The sequence below is a fragment of the Musa acuminata genome, chromosome BXJ3-9 (assembly GCF_036884655.1).
Source record: "Musa acuminata AAA Group cultivar baxijiao chromosome BXJ3-9, Cavendish_Baxijiao_AAA, whole genome shotgun sequence".
Taxonomy (NCBI): domain Eukaryota; kingdom Viridiplantae; phylum Streptophyta; class Magnoliopsida; order Zingiberales; family Musaceae; genus Musa; species Musa acuminata.
Genome location: NC_088357.1, coordinates 4728823 through 4746223, shown reverse-complemented (window position 1 = coordinate 4746223; position 17401 = coordinate 4728823). Strand labels below are relative to the sequence as shown.

Genomic DNA, 17401 nt, shown 5'->3' with positions numbered 1-17401 from the left:
GTCACATCAGAAAGATCCAAGAGTTACCTGCATAACATCAGTAAAGAACTCTCATCAATGCTAGTACCACGCAGGTATATAAAAAAAGGTACTTGGTACTACCACATTTATAATTCACCTGAACACGATTTGTAGCAGTTAAAGGACCACCGAGTAGCCCCCCCACGAGATGACCAGAGCTACTGGAGAGGCATATTGGCAACCCTCCAGTGACCGATGCTCCAACAGGTGTTTTGTCCACAAAAGTTCCAGAAAGTGATATAATCTCATAACATCCCTGGAGAAAAGTCATATAGGAAGTATTAACAAACGTGGAAAATGTAGCTTTTTGAAGAACTTAGATAGCAAAATAGAAGTAAATCATGCTAAATTTGCCTTGCACGATCAATCTCTAAGTGACTTAAACTAGGAAAGTTCTATGAGAGAAATAACAAGAAATATAAGTGATAAACTAAACTGCTGTATTAGTAACAAAGAAAATGAAAAAAGGCAGTAGAGAACTCATCTGAGGAAAAAGAAAACAACAAAGGACAGATTATTAGCATAATCAGATAATATACAAAAAGGTAAAGTAGAATAATACAGGTCTATATTTAATCTTTAGAGTCGAGATCTGTCTTATTCTGTAAATATCATAATAGGAATTGGCAAAGAAATGATAACAAAATAGAAGCAAATATTGATTGATAGTAGCAAGGTTTTAAGTTTCAGTCGAAGACCTGTAGTGGTCCCTAATCAGATCACTACAAGTCCAGAGTATATTAATGTACCTTCATATGGTATACCGACATACCAATCAACAAAGACAAAAAAGAAAGAGGGATGCAAGGGAAGAGGAGAAGAGGGTTGCTGATAAGCTTTTTAAAATTAAAAAATGTTTCTTGAAAAGTTTCGGACTGGACTAGGTGAAATTGCCTGACCCAATTGTCATACTGGTCAATACCAAGTGGTACATAATGGTCCGACTGGTTTTTCAAACATTAGATAGTAGTACATGACAAATTAGAGTAAGCTAAGATGATAGTTTTGACTTGGTTTAATTAGGCCACTAATATACAGTAAACAAGTAAAATTGACCTAAATAGTTAAATCTAATATCGGACTAAAAAACCAAGTCCTTTTTCTTTTCATCATGGTAGTGTTACTCTTCTGTGACTGATAACAAGGGTAAAAAGTAACAAAAAAAAAAATGTGTATCTGCTAGCAAAGGTAAGGTTGTATAGAATATATTGATCCTTCCCGAACCCAAATTGTCGAAAGCATTTTGCACTATGCTATCCCTTTTAACACAAATCTATTAGTTACAGTGATTGCTTCAAACAAAACACTCAATGAACAATAAGCAGAACAACTAAATTTTGAGAAAGAAAAGAAAATTAGAGGACATATATCTAAAAATTGAAGCACAAAGAGAACAAGTACCCTGATAACAACTAGACCTAACTTTATAAGATACGAGTCAACTATAACTTTTTCTCCTAAGCCAATAGTTTCCACTGCAACTCTATACCTCAAAACTCGAGCATAAAACATATTGTATGTTAACTTTATTATCATCAGTAACATAGAACAATTAATCATACCAAACGTAAGCAACTGTAAATCTAAACCATGTATGAAATGTAGACTCAAATGGTATAAATATCTTCTTTATACACAAGATTTTCATGTAAAAGTTACAACTTCAGCCTGTTTCTATCCTTTAGACAACAGAATTTAAGGCAAAATATATGACTACTACTCCAAGGGACTTTCTAGTGAGACTTCCATCAAGATTTAAACCACCATGACTTGTGTATTCTACCAAACACATGATCATCGACCCTGACAGCTTTCAGCCATTAAATTTAATTGATCTTCCCATCCAAGTTAAACAGAACGCCAAAGGCAACCCACTAGATACATGAGCAATTTAACGAAGCAGAAAGAATCCTATGCGCCAACAGAACACTACCTCTGGTAACACTCACAAATGTTCCAAAATATTGCAACAACAATGATGAGAAGTCATAATATTCCCAGTTATTTGGGATTGGCTAGGATCCTGTCCCTCCATTTAGCTCTTTTAAGAGCATTACCATATCTCCAATTATTATAGGACTTTATATAGAATAATTAATTTAGCTTTAAAATATTTTTTTATTAATATGGACAAACATTTGAATATAATCACCACCAAAATGTAGTCGTAGGTTTAAAAATTAATGGATTAATATAATTCAAGCAAAAAATTGATTTTTCCGTTGCAGTCTTAAGTATAAAGGTTTCATGTACATGCACTTGCATCAATCCACAAATGTTGCATGCATTCGTTGTGCCCAAACATTCGATTGCCTACACATTCTGTCTACAAACCGCAAATGGTTGCAAATTAGCTGTCGAGACTGCATTTCTACATGCAACTACTGTGTCAACATAACGTTTTAATCTGGTTGCAACTCCAAATGCCACTACCATTATTCCCTTTGGCCACTGCCATCCCTTCCACAGCTGATTCCCAACTGCTATCATCCCCCCCATTGTATCTCTAGGCCACTGCAGCCCCTCCAGCCCACTAGATGAATAAATTGCCATACCAAACAAAAGTATATGCAAACTGTGGTTAGGATGTATGAAACCCAAAAACGAAGTATATGCAAACACAGGTATTCTAATTTTAAACAAACAGACAGCACGTAGGTACAAAAGCTTCACAAACTGATGGCAGTTTAACTCATATTTGCATGCTTTGCAATAGACTCATAAATTGCACACACAATTGAGGAAACGGCAAAAGTGAGTTTGTAATGAATAAGATCAAATTTACAAAAGCAATAACGGTCCTTGGGCAGAATGTTTATCTGATAGTGTAAGACATGCAAATGGTGCATAACGTCATTATAACTGATCTTCTATCACCAAGTAAAAAAAATATTTTTAGAAGATAAACAAAAAACAAAATAAGAAACAGAAGAATACAGTTACAGTAGCAAAAATGCTAAAATGATTATAAAAAAAGGACTCGCAAAGTGCATCGGAAAATACTTTTAAACAATGACAGCAGAAAATAAAGACAAAAGCTATAAACAAGTACTCCAGCACAACTCAAAGTTTTGACATAGTGTTTCTCTTTTTTAAATTGTCTTAAATATTCAAATGCTTTATTAAAAAAATCTACATTTACATGTAGCCATGTGTAGATACAATTATACATACATATGTGTGTATATATATTCAAATACCAGAAAAAGCCAAAAGAAGGGACAAGAAAGTTTCAGGGATGCTTGCCTCATAGGATACACTTCCTCCAGCATTGTCCAGATGAAAAAGAGATACCCCATTAACCGTTCCAGTTACTGAGAGAATACATACATTCTTGGCAATTTCCACGAATGACATAATTTTCTGAACCACATCCTTTCCAAAAGTAAAACCTTCATACTGTTACTAGGTCACTGATAGAAGAAAACAGTACTACTGAATATATTTGTGTACACTATCTCAATAAAAAAATAAACAAATATATGGAGTGCAACCAGTTCCCAGGCCATCAATAGAATTAATACTAGTTTGATGATTTAGCTGTCTAAAGATTTAAGCTGAGTAAATAGAATGCAATATCATTTTTGCTACAAGAAATAATGCATAGATACAGAAATGGGAGAAATTGAGTTGCATATCCAAATTTAAGGTACAGTAAGTAACAGATGAAAAACAACACTTGGGTAAACAAAGGAGGAAAAACAGTTCTAGTTGACCCATTTATGGTACTGAAGTTTCCATGTCAATATAAGATATTGAAAAATTCACAACAAGCCTGAAGAATAAAAGGTCCATCTTTAATATTATTATGGTAGGTCACACTTACTGCTGGGGCAACCCAACCTGATCTCTGATGCCATTGATCAAATGATTTGCTTGGTCATAACCTTATGTATCCATTCTTGGAGACCTCCTTTCCTATACTACATTTCATTGCTTTCTAATATTGCAAACGCTGGATAGATCTACAGAGTCAGATGAAAATGTGTTCAATAGTACCAACCTCCAAATTTATAGTCTTTCATCCTTTAAATTGCTTTAAGATCCAAGGACAAAAATTAGATATACAAACAAGAAAAGTAGACAACTCCAAATAGTTGAGACATTACTTCTTGTTATTGTTGTTATTGATTAGAAGTTTAGAACTACATGAGTAAAACAAAGCAAAACTTCTGGCAAGGTTGATTTCAATTCCAATGGACAGTAGGAGGTTGCCTAACAATTACCACTCCCAGGTGAAACAAAAGAATATTATATCAATCCACAAGATCTAAAAGATGAAAAAGGAATACAATCAATTTTCTCGCCTGATGAAGTATCACATACAAGCAACGTAGAGGGTTTTAGGGAGAGTGTGAGAGATGTTGGATAGTAGAGCAATTGTGGGAAAGCCTTGGTAGTTGTTTTATTGGAAAGTGGTACAGTATGTTTCTAACCTTACATCACTAAGAGATTTTGCTTGATTTTGAATGATTGCACAAGTTTTTTCTTGGGTTTGGTGTTTTAAAAGTATTGCACTTTTAGTAGATGATGAATGTTTTAGAATATAGGTTGGAGGAGCGAGGAATACTAACCAGGAGTTTTCAGAAGGTCACAAAGTACATGAATCAAAAGAATTATCAGCCACAACATTAGTTTGGTTTGGTTGGTTTAAAAAGCGGTCAAACCTGAACAGGTTTGGTCTGTGATGATCTGCAATCTTAAAACACTGGTCACATAAATTTATGTCCAGTAGAAAGTATATGAATTTTCACTATGTTATTAAAAAACAAGCAATTATCTGTTTTTATGCACATGTTAAGGCCCACGGATAATATGTTTAGAAGCAAAAAAAAAAAAAAACATAAGTGACTTCCATGCTCATGCATTCTGTGTTAAAATTTATTAAAAAGATGATATAATTTGCAAACTTCTGATTTTAAAAGTAGAAAACATTTGAATCAGAAAGTAATGGACCTCTCCACTTTCAATTATAAGGACATGTGTCATGAAGTTACGCCCTGCATTCCCTGCAAAAGAACACATAGGCAATGAAAAATTGCATCTTTTCATCTTTAATTTCACAAATGGGATGCAGAAACTTCTATTTTTGTACAGATTCCATCTTGCTGCAAACAAAGAATATGTTGCCATTTAAACTTTGTGCCAGTAACATGCTACATTTTATATGCTGACCAGCACGAGACAACAATATGCAAATGGCCATTCTCACCAAAGCATGGGCCTATGCCAACACAAGCACCACGGAGTTAAGCTTGTGGAAACTTTAAAACATGGTATTGAATACTGGATGCACAAAATATTGGTGTTATAAAAATAAATGAAAGAAATAATTTGCTAACTACTAAGAATATGTTTGGCATATGTATTTTTGACCTTAGCATTATAGTGAGGTTGCTCATTTGTAGCCTGGGTCACAAGCTATTAAAGTATACACATAGCCTCTGATTGCAAGGAAAAGGCTACATACGTTGACCCTCATCAAAATCCATATGGACAAGAGCTTCATGTTTGGTTGCCCTTTCTTTTAGCTTACATATTTCTGACCAACATCCCAGTTTGTGTAGGGCCATGCAACTGTCTTGTGTGCCTTGCTAGCAAGCAAAGACAACAAGAATATGTGCTACAGATCGGCATGTGAAAAAGAGAGACAATGGGTGCTACATGATAGATCAAAAAGACAAATAATTAGGGATTAAGGTGATATTAATGCTTATTAGCCTGTAAATAATTCTTAAAAGCCTCTTTAACACCTTGAAGAAGAGAAGTATACTAATTATCCGAGTTAACACAAGGGAAATTCACGCATTGCTTCTGGTCAAGGCTATAGCATATACAAATCCACTCTCTTTTCTCTTCTTCTATCCATGGCTTCCCTCACTCCTCTTGGTCACATGATCCACTTCGATTGTCTCTTCCAGTTCCACTCTCTCCTCTCTCCTTCCTAGCCGTCTGCTGAATATTAACCTATTGCCTCTTCTTTTGCATTTTCTTTCATGTTTTCATCTACACTACTTTTTCTCTTCTAATATACCAAAAATGACTAGTATATTATTCCATTAATCCTCAAGCATTCTGATAGCTTGTTTTCGCTTCATTGTATTATTTCAATTAAGTTGTCAAATATGATTGATTTAATCCACAAATGTCTATAAAAGATGGACCTAGTCATCTAGTTTAAATATGTCCACCTATATGTTTGCTCTTTTTCCCTGAACTACATTGACAGATAACTAACTCTTTACATAGTTTTCTATATTTATTGTAAAACTCAATATTTTCGTATTCTCACAGATAGATCCCTCGTGTGTTCACATATGTGCCTGCATTCTTCATATGTGTCAGGCCATTAATATCCTCATTCTGCTATTCAGAACTATAGAAAATTGGCACTACTATCTAATTAGTCAAATCAACGAATGATTCACAAAATCACTCATTGCCATAGTTTGAACAATAGGCAAACATAATCCCAGGGCCGAAAGCTTGCAGACCATTTAATTTCATTTCTAGATCGTTATTGACTTCACATAGGCAAACAACAAGAGAAACTATATATTTTTGAATATGAGGACTATGTTTTCTAGAAGAAATTTGGATAAATAACACAATATTCCAACAAATGTTCATACTTAATGATTCTTATTGGTTTTCTAATTAAAAGTTAATTATTCATGACTGTGCAAGCAAGTGTATGGTGTGCCAGTAAAAGCTATGACTTTTACACTTTGAGATTGAGCAATATCTACTTTTATTGGACCCTTACTACAATGTACAAAAATGAAGATGTGCCACATAGTGTGCGACGACTGGTGATTCTCATTCCACAGTCAAAAGATATGCCAAATGTACCTCTCTAATTTAACCACATCACTCTTACACTTTGAGGTTGGGCAATATCTACTTTTATTGGGGCCTTTCTACAATGTACAAAAATGAAGATGTTCAACAATAACTCAAAGACAATATTGGTTGTGGCACAAAAAGAATCCAACAAGTTTAAGTTGGATTTTGAAGGGTGATACTCATCGTAATAACTTTAAAGTTTACTCTCTATCTTGGGACACTTTAGTCAAATTCGAGTGAAGGGTGAGTTCAAAGACAGAAGAAGCATGGAACAGTCACGAGGCAACAACATACTCGTACCAAATTGACCAAAATCACCGGCCCCTGGTGAACACCAAAGGTAAAATGAATACTCCTTTGGTCTCCTCTTATTTCGTCTCATGTGTGCCCATTTATTTTGCTTTGAACTATAATAGCTGGTTCTTGCACATGCAGTAATTGTTAAGATCTTGAAGCTTACAAATAAAGGCATTGTAGCATTACTGTATAATAGACAATCTTAATTTTCACCTTTTAATTAAAACGGTTGACCTTCCTACCATATTAATTTCAACCTCTTTCCAAAGACAAACAAATACATAAATATAGCAAAGGAAAGGAAAAGAAATCATTCTTGTGTTCGGTTTCTATTATCATGAAAAAGCCAAAGAATAATTTTCTAGGAAACACCATGAGCCCACAAGATTTTACTTTCAGTGGAAGCCACCCACATGCACCTAAAATTTCTAAAGTGTTTTCTACTATCGCTTAAGCAAGCTTTATCAAATTTTTCTCAAGAACACCACAATAGGAACAGAGAATATGAGACCCTACAAAGCTCTATTTCTATAGGAAGCCATCCACAAGCACCAAGACTTCCTAAAGATTGATGTAATGCGTACCCTGAAGAAAGGGCATGAACAATGAACCACAACTAGAGACCCTCTTCATCAAACGAAGAAGAATCATATCAAGAAATGCCATGGCCCAGAATCTTTCTTGAGCTTTATAAAACAAGAAACAGTAATACCAGCATCAATTACCAAGAAACTGCGGGCGGACATCGAAAAAGAGAGACCAAGAAAGGCAATTAGAACGAATCCGGAAGCAGTAGACTGACCTAGCGCCTTTCGAGACCGGCCTCTTGGTCGCCCACGCTTCCTCCGGACAGGCTGGTCGGGGAGCGGCGCGTCGGGGGAGAGGGAGGACGATGGCCCGGGCAGAGGAGACGAGGTCGTCCTTTGGTCGACGACCCGGCGAGGGTGAATCCTGGGTCGCCCCCGCTTTCTCCGGACGGACCCGGGGTGGAGCGTGACCTGGGAAGCGGAGGCCCCGGGATCAACGGAGGGGGTAGAAGCAAGGGAGACGGGAGTGGGATTCGAGGGGACGTTCTCGGCGGGAGAGAAGACTCCACTGCTGCCGTATCGGATGTCGTGCTGTTCGGTCGGTTGGGAGGTGGGAGTGGGATACGAGGCCATGAAGACTCCACTGCTGCCGTCGCGGATGCCGTGCTGTTCGGTCGGTTGGAAGGCGGGAGTGCGATACGAGGGCATGTTCTCGGCGGGAGAGAAGACTCCACTGCTGCCGTATCGGATGTCGTGCTGTTCGGTCGGTTGGGAGGCGGGAGTGGGATACGAGGCCATGAAGACTCCACTGCTGCCGTCGCGGATGCCGTGCTGTTCGGTCGGTTGGAAGGCGGGAGTGCGATACGAGGGCACGTTCTCGGCGGGAGAGAAGACTCCACTGCTGCCGTCGCGGATGTCGTGCTGTTCGGTCGCTTGGACGCGCCGAAAAGAGTAAGATACGCGACGGATGGTGAAGGAAGCGTAGGAAGGTACTCTTCTCGGGTCCATGGCGGTGAAAAGAGCGCAGGCGAGAGGAGAGAAGAAAGAAAAACAGATTGAGTTCGAACGCCTTTTATAATTATTATGAATTTTAATTATATTATATGTATATATATATTAAATTTCCGGTATTATTTTTTTAATGCATTATTGCCTACTTTGAGAACATTAAGAAAGAAAAAGGAATAAAAACGTTAAAACATGAAAATAAAATTAATAGATGCAATGTAACTCAATTTAGATCTCCAATATCATCTAAAATGCACTTTTTTATTCCTAATAAAAGTTTTATTAAAAATCTATTGATTGAAAAATGTCAATAAATACATAAAAGTATTTACTGGTCCGATCAAACCATATAACTAACTTGGTATAGTTGCATCTCGAATTTTGACGATGAAACCAATTGATAGAGTTAATGATCTAATTTGTGTTTTGAGGGATGCAGGACTAGTTTTGATCATGAAAAGATAATTAAAGCAGGAAGAATCGAGGTGGAGGATCGTTAACGTGTCGACAGAAGACTTCGTGCTATGAGTTCGAGCACTAGGCCTAGAAGAGAGGGCATTGCGCAAGAAAATCAGAGTTGCAGATGTCAACATACAAATTAGACAAAAGGCCACAAAAAAAGATGATGCATCGGAGGATTGGACGAAGCTCCGATGAACCAATAACATGTGAGACAATATGTGATTAATGCTTTAAAATAATTGTTTAGATCGAAATAGTTTTAAGTTGTAATTGTGTTGGAATTAGGCCAACTCAATTAGGGGGCCATTGGGCCTAAGTTAGGGCTGAGTTGGGCCGAATGGATGGCCCACTTGGCCACTTGGAGCCATGCCAGGCAGGCGGTGGCATCGCCTAGAGTGGGTGGTTGAACCGCTTGAGGCTTAGCTTCTCAAGAGGACTAGGCGATGATACTGTCGACAGTTAATGCTGCTAGGCAGTGGCATTGCCAGAGCCTAATCTCCGAGGCTCTATCAGGCGATAGTACCGCCCAGTGTCAAAGTGCCAGGTGGTAGTACCGCCCAGTACTGGCAAGGTACTGCCAATATCCCGAAAACCTGGGATGAGATCGTTTTGGTTCCAAATTTAAATCTATTTGAGGTGTATTAAAACCTCACTCATCCTTACTCGATGAACATCATCAACTGAAAGCAAAAAAGAAAGGAAAACTATGTTGCAACATTATGAGAACTCTTTTCAAGCTCTAAGTATTAGGTGAAGTTTAAAAGAGGGGTGAGTAGTTGTAAAGATTATCTCCTAAACCCTTGAAAAGGAGAAAAAAAAATATAAAAGGATAGTTAATCAAGATCGATAGTGAAATCTAGTAGTTTCAAGTGAAAAGGAATCAAGAGTTAATGTAGGTCACGACGATCGGACCATTACAAATTTGGTTTACATTTACTTTACGTTTTTCATTCATATTGAAACTAATTTACTTATTCACTACGTTTACAATTGCTTTCAAGTTAAACTCATCTTCTCGATACGGGCTTTATCGAACAAAAATTTTTAAATTGACGTTTTTAACATAAGCACTAATTCACTCCGCTCTTAGTGCTGACTTAGTCCTAACATGTACCATTACATCATAATTTTTATTATTTTTTGGGGATATTCTCATGCCAGTTGATTTCTATCGCTCTATTCTCTATTGATTTAATAAATTATCAAAATTAATATTGGACAAAGGTTTAATGTTTATTATATAATCATATAAAAATAATCTAATTTATACGAAAACTTAGTCAACTAAAAATGTGAATATCTATCAAATCTATTATGAATATATATTCTCCCTTTAAATTTTGTTTTCCATATGTTATCTTTCCCTCTCTTAAGAGCATAAAAAAAAAAATATCGTTATATCACATAATAAGGGCAAACAAAATACTGTTAGATCAAATATTTCTATGGCCAATGTTAAGATAATAAGGATATATATATATATATATATATGTATATATATATGTATATATATATATATATGTATATATATATATATGTATATATATAGTAAAAGATAAGTAATGAAGCTAAAATTTTAGCCCAAAAACTTAAAATATATTTTCAAAATCTAATTTAATATATGTTTTTTACTGACACCAGAAAAACACTATAGTATTTTTTCTATTTTACTATAGTATTTTTTAGTATTATTAAAAATACTATAAGGTAGTATAAAAATATTATAATAAGATAGATTCGATCTATTTATAATTAAAAATAGAGAATATTTCAGATATTAAATTAAAAAAAATATTAGAGAATTCTGAAAATTAGAGACACCTTTCGAAAAAAAGAGAAAAAAATCAATTGTTTTCGAGAATTAACTCTAATTTAACCGGACCCATGACGTATTTCCTACCGTGTTAACTCAGGACCGTGACGAGTCGCAAGCCCAACTCGGGAGAAAATAAACACGTCCCGCATCCGATCGAACCGGTGGCGACGACGGAATTCTTCTCTGCCGACATGGACGAGCAAAGGAAGCGGACCGCCGTCTCCTCGTTTGTCCGCGGCAGGTCCCGCCGACGGAGATGGAGCCCTCCATCGCCCCTCCCCGCGCCTCCTACCGCGGCGGCTAGCTTTGCGGACCTCCCGTTCGACGTGCTCGCACGGCTGGCGGCGCCCTTCGACGTGCCCACCCTCTGGGCCGCAAGCACGGTGTGCCAGTCCTGGCGGGAGGCCCTCCGGCCGCTTCGGGAGGCTATGGTGCTACTACGTGTGGGAAAGGGTTACAAGCGCGGTCGCGGCCCCGGGATCGGCCGCCCCAACCCTCACCGGGCTCTCGAGTACTTCCTCAAGGGCGTCGACCGGGGTTCGGCACCCGCCATGGTCGACGCCGGGCTCATGTACTGGGAGATGGGGAAGAAGGAGGAGGCGGAGGCCTTGTATCGGAGGGCAGCTGAGCTTGGCTATCCGGCTGGGCAGTGCAATCTCGGCGTCTGCTACTTGGAAGGTAACTGTTTTATAGATAATTGAGTTCCGATTTACAATTTGGATGCTACTCCACAATGATCCTCTTGGTGATCTTGTGGTTTCATAGGTCGATCCTGTGCCCATCGCTTGCTGCCTGTAAAATTTGCCATTCTTAAGTTCCGCAAAACCTAAATTAGCTATATGTCATTCAGCATGATCAGTTTTCAGGGTGATTTATCGTGTAAAATGAACCTATGCTGTTTGCATCCATCTGCAACTATGCAAGTCACCAAACATGATTACTTCTAAAGTAATTCCTATGGTTCCTGAATGAACTGATATATTATTTGGTTGAATTAGAGTCCTAACTTCACTGCCATTTCATTTTTTTCCCGCATCCATGGAATTCAAGTTATCGGCCTTTGGTGGTTTTGGGACTCTTTGCAAGAAAAGAAAAAGTTATCGTCACTTCAGGGTCTGCAGCTGGTTTGGTTTATCTATAGTCAATGGTGGAAAAAGATTCATATAGTCAACCCCAAATAGTTGGGATATCAAGTCTTGTTATACACCTGGTTCATCTTTTTTTTTTTGGAGTGTTTTCAACCTTGGGTGCTTGCTGTCTTTCATTCTAGAATGTTGCTGAATTAGTTTAGCTGTCTTAGGTTCTTTTTCAATTGCAATTAGATTCACATATAGCTACTTCACATGCATATATTTCTACTTGTTACTGTTCATCTTTGAGTAAAGATATAGCCTCATGATGTTTTAGTCACATTTTCTTCTTACTTGCTCTCTCTTGCATAGCTGAAATTATAATACAGGATAAAGAATAGTAGGCCATTTTGTTTGCTAATCCTCAAAGGCTGCTGGAGAGTGATAGCTGAATTACTTGTTATTAGTATTACAAGTGTCTTACTTTCTTTCTCGTTTTGAACGAATAGGTTTGGGAGGACCCTTCTAACCTGTGTTAAAAATATTTCTGTTGCAGCTGATCAACCCAAATCAGAAGAGGCTGTGAAGTGGTTCTATCGAGCAGCTGAATCAGGTTATGCGAGTGCTCAATATAACTTGGCACTTTGTCTTCATAAAGGCCGTGGAGTGAAGAATGACTTAGCAAATGCTGTATGTTATCTATTAACTTTAAGCCCTTTAGACTTGTCTTCATGCTTACACAATGGACTCTGGACAAGATATATGCCTTTTTCCATATGCTGATATCCATCCTTACTAATATGTAATTTATATAGGAAATGGATCTTTTTTCTGCTCATGTTGCTTTGTTACATTCAGACATATGATAATTTGGTACAATTGTTGCTGTTGAAATGTGCAGAGTTCATGTTTTTTTTGTTTTTATGATCATTATTTGTTGGATGAAATCTATTGACACTAATGTTTTGTTCAACATTAAATTTATAAATCTTGAGGCTGAACTTTTTTGTTACATGAGTTTTTTAATACAATTTTGTTTATCTTATTTTCTATTTTTTAAAATTTTAAATGAACTTTTGGCCAAAATGTTGTTCCTGCAACTTATGCAGTTGGTGGTCTGATTTTAAGATCATACCCTATGGCTGTTCTGGAATTCCTGAAGAATAGTGCATTCAAGTTAGAAATTTCACACAGCACAGATTGGTGGTTTTGTTGGGAGTAATAAGAGCATGATAGCCCTTAGATCATGTTGAACCTGTTTGTATCTAGAGTTGATTGGTTATAATATTTACCAGCCTGGTACATGCTGGTATATGTGCTGGCACAGTAGCATATTGGCAAAATGTCAAAACTTCCAAGAAGTGTGTCTTGCCACACCATTGTCACGGCACAAACATGAGGGTCAGAATCATAGTAGGGCAGGACAAGTTTGACGTCACTATTAGACATCAGTGTTTTTGCTCAAAGTTCACCCAAAACACAATAATGATGATGATGACAGCAATGACAGGCCATGAAACCATTCTTATTGCCTCTTAAAATATTTTTTGGCCCTCCACAATCTCTCCTGGATACCATTACTCTGGATTATTTCCTAGCAACACACTTTTAGATCTTTCAACATGTCCAAAACATTATTAGTGATTTCTTCCATGTAATTTCCTATTGGTACTAACCTAAATTTTCAAGGGCATAAGTTTTTAATAATTTTTTTTGATAAAACCATTTATCCATCCAAAACATCAATGCTAGCTTTTCAATATGTTGTTTACTAGTTGTTCAACATTTTAATGCCTAATGCACAGTTAGCACTGTAATTTATCTATGATGATGGTTAAATATTTTCAATTTTTTTACCAAAAGATGTTGCTCAACTTGTGTCCTTTAACCTTTTCATTTGTTTAAATTTTAGCTTTTGGGCAAGATCCAAAAACTTGAATGATATTGTTGACAGGAAAATTTCTATGATTATGCTGGGAAAGAAAAGCCCAAACCAATATTTGAGTTCGTGGGCCAAGCAAATGATTCCTAAAAGGGTTAAAATTCCAAGGGATAATCTACTTTCTAAAGAACATATATAAATCACATTTGATTCTTTGTTGGTTAACAACGGTGGCTTTGAATCCTCTTAAGTGTTGAAATTTGGTTAGGCCTATAAATAAGATTGCAGACCTTAGAATACCTTTCTAAAATGTTTACCTTATAAAAGATACCTGGTTTGATAGAGGATAAGATGAGAGAAAATCGTTTAAGATGATATGAGCATATGCTTAGGAGACCTCCGAATACGATAGTCAAAAGAGGTGAAATGATTAATGTTAGTAGTATGAGAGATAGAGGAAGACCTAAAAAAACTTTAATATAAACTATAAATAAAGATTTTAGTACTCTGAACTTAATTAAATATATGACTTTTTACATATCTCAATAACGACAAAAGATCTATATAGCCGACCCCAAATAATTAGGACTTATGGTTTTGTTGTTATTGTTGTTGTATAGAAGATATTTGGTTCATTATGAACCAATCACATTTTGCTCATTTTTATATGATTGTTTAACTGAATCAATATATTTTTTTAGTACTTGAGCATTGGTGATCCGTTCCTGTTACAAGATCTTTGTACATCGTTCTTTAATCTTTTTAAGAATGACATTTCCTTGCTTTTTTTTTATTGGATTTAAGTAGAAACCCCAAGTGCATAAAGTGGGGGCATTAGGTGACCTTAAGATCTAGTAACCTTCTAATGTCCGATTCATCATTTTGATAATAAGTAAACAGTGCTTGAAGTTTGGGTTGACATAATGCACCACCCGCCCAGCCAGCACAACATATCATCATTATGACCCATGGACAGTAAGGCCACCGTGTAGATTATGATGGGCGGTTGGATGGAATATCATGAGCATGGGGGGAGATGATATTGGTGGAAATCGTCAATCTTAAATCTTCTATTTGGAGAATCCACTTTGCTTGATTCCTCACTTGGCCTTCAGAAGTTATGCAATTTATGATAAGATTCCTGTTCATCGATTGGTACATTTTTTTCATATTAATGTCCGTGAATCAGTTCGCTAAATCAATGAACTTTTGCCATCAAATTGTGTTCTAAATGATAAGATATTTATTGGTTGGTACAGGCTAAATGGTACCTGAGAGCTGCACAAGGGGGGAACGTGCGTGCAATGTATAACACTTCCTTGTGTTATTCCACGGGAGAAGGATTGGTCCAAAATATTGGGCATGCAAGAGTATGGATGAAGCGTGCTGCAAAAGGTGGCCACAGTAAAGCACAGTTTGAGCATGGTCTTCAGCTTTATTCTGTATGTCTTCTCAGCATATTGTTTACTATCTACTGAAAATGGCTTGTTACCTCGAAGTTTGATGAAGCAAATTATAGCTATGAAATCTTATTTCATTAAACAATACTTAGTTTTCAAAGGGTAAAAGATGCAAACAGGTTTCATGATATCTGCAAAAAATTCTAATATCACTTTTTGTACTAGCGAGTGTGTATGATAGAGATTATGAAAATTTCTGTTGGATGCTGTCTCTCTTTCTTTTGCAAAATCTTTATCTGGACATTGTCAGTGGTAAGTCCCCCTTTTGTGCCTATAAATAGCGTGAAACATGAAAGTTATCACAATTTCTTCATCTCTTGAATTCATGTTCTGGTATCATAGTATATAGTGGCATCTAATGCATTAGCTAACTTGCTAGGAACCAATGTAGGTTCTTATTTTTATGTTGTTCTTAGTCAGGGGACATGACGGAGGCTCTTGTCTACCTTGAACTGTCTACACGTGCTGGAGTGGCTGATGCAGTAGGTATAAGAAACAGGGTTCTGCAATCGCTCTGCCAAGCTTCACGAGATCATGTGATGTTGCGTGTGGAGAGATGGCAACCATTGTGATTGCATCCTGTGCATTAGGACTATATGCGGCCCTTACACCACCCTTGGAGATTATCCGGATCGATGGCACTTTTCAGCTGCTACCTCTTGCATCCTTCATTGATCAAGGTTTTAGGGCTGCTGCATTAAGTAAACAGTTTACAGTAACAGCTGGGGATTATTTTTTTGGCAGAATCAGTTTCCCGTGCCAGTCGGGATCATCTGGAGAGAACTCGTGGTTGCAGAATACATAAATCGGCCATGAATCTTGATTTGTTTGGTTCAAAAACTCTTGATGCAGCGGTCGACATATTTATTGTACTGCATTTATGTGTAATAATATGTGCAAGTTGTTCGATAATGTCACTGTATTTTCCTTTTTCTTATTAGACATTGAACATGCCAGAGATTATTATCTGTTTATGACTTATACCAAACGGGATGAATACTCTCATAATGATGTACAAATTTTGTTCCAAATGAACAGTGTCGAGAATGTTTTGTAGCACTGTTCTATCGCCCATTTCTTTCCTTCACTTGTGACTTGTTGGACATCTCATTTACGATATCCTACAAGATCAGAAGCAAAATGTTGCATGATAACATGGCAGACAACAGATCATTTTCATCAGAAGACTTATATGGAAGATGATCGCTAATTTCTTTTATTTCTTTTTATCAATTTAGCAATTTAGTTCCCGACAAGGACTTTAATATCAATCATATATTTCATCCAACCCAGCAATATAATCAGAAAGAATGACATTTGGGCCAGTCATCATCCAACCATTTCATCTGGATGAATGACAAAGCAGGTAGGTCGATTGAGTAAACCTCGAGGGGTAAGCAACTCGCTTACGCTACACGAATTACGGGAGTAAGCCCCGAGGCAAAGGGAGATAATTTTGTGGACCCACTCTATGCTATCCAATGAAAAAGCAGGTATAACAAACGAGTGCGGCGGCAAGGGTAAGTAATCTACCGGGGTGAAACAATAAGAGAAGCGACTTTCCTACTCGGTCACGCTACTCACAAGATACCTTCTTTTTACTGGATGAAATTACTGAATCACCGGAGCCCACTACTGCATGCGATAAAAATGGGTAAGAAAAGAATGTACAGTCTTTGGTCCCGCATTATTTCATCCAATGACAAAGCAGGCAGGACCGTTGCGACGTGAACCCATCTCTTTTACCCTTACATGATTAAGGCAAATGACGGGAATTACCGGAGCCCACAGGGCATTGCAGACGTGTAAAGGCCGGATACGAGAGGGTATATCTAAGACGGTGGATTCCGGAGGCACGTATTCGAGAACTTTCGAGAGCCACACACGCGTCGCCGATTCGCCTCCGCCTCTTTGCTTCGCTCTATTTATTCTTCCGTGCCTCCGCGTGGTTCTCCCGACAGGGGATCGGATGACTAATATCCTTTATCTACAGTAGATTTGGATTAGTTCTC

At 37.3% G+C, this 17401-nt stretch overlaps 1 protein-coding gene across 1 annotated transcript; it reads left to right on the top strand.

Moving 5' to 3' along the window:
* Positions 1–11088: 11088 nt before the first annotated feature.
* On the top strand, positions 11089–16445 carry LOC103997177 (F-box protein At1g70590). Its single transcript, XM_009418339.3, has 4 exons — positions 11089–11655; positions 12604–12737; positions 15189–15371; positions 15806–16445. The coding sequence occupies exons 1-4, from the start codon at positions 11169–11171 to the stop codon at positions 15959–15961; spliced, it is 960 nt and encodes a 319-aa protein (XP_009416614.2). The 5' UTR covers positions 11089–11168; the 3' UTR covers positions 15962–16445.
* Positions 16446–17401: the final 956 nt, after the last annotated feature.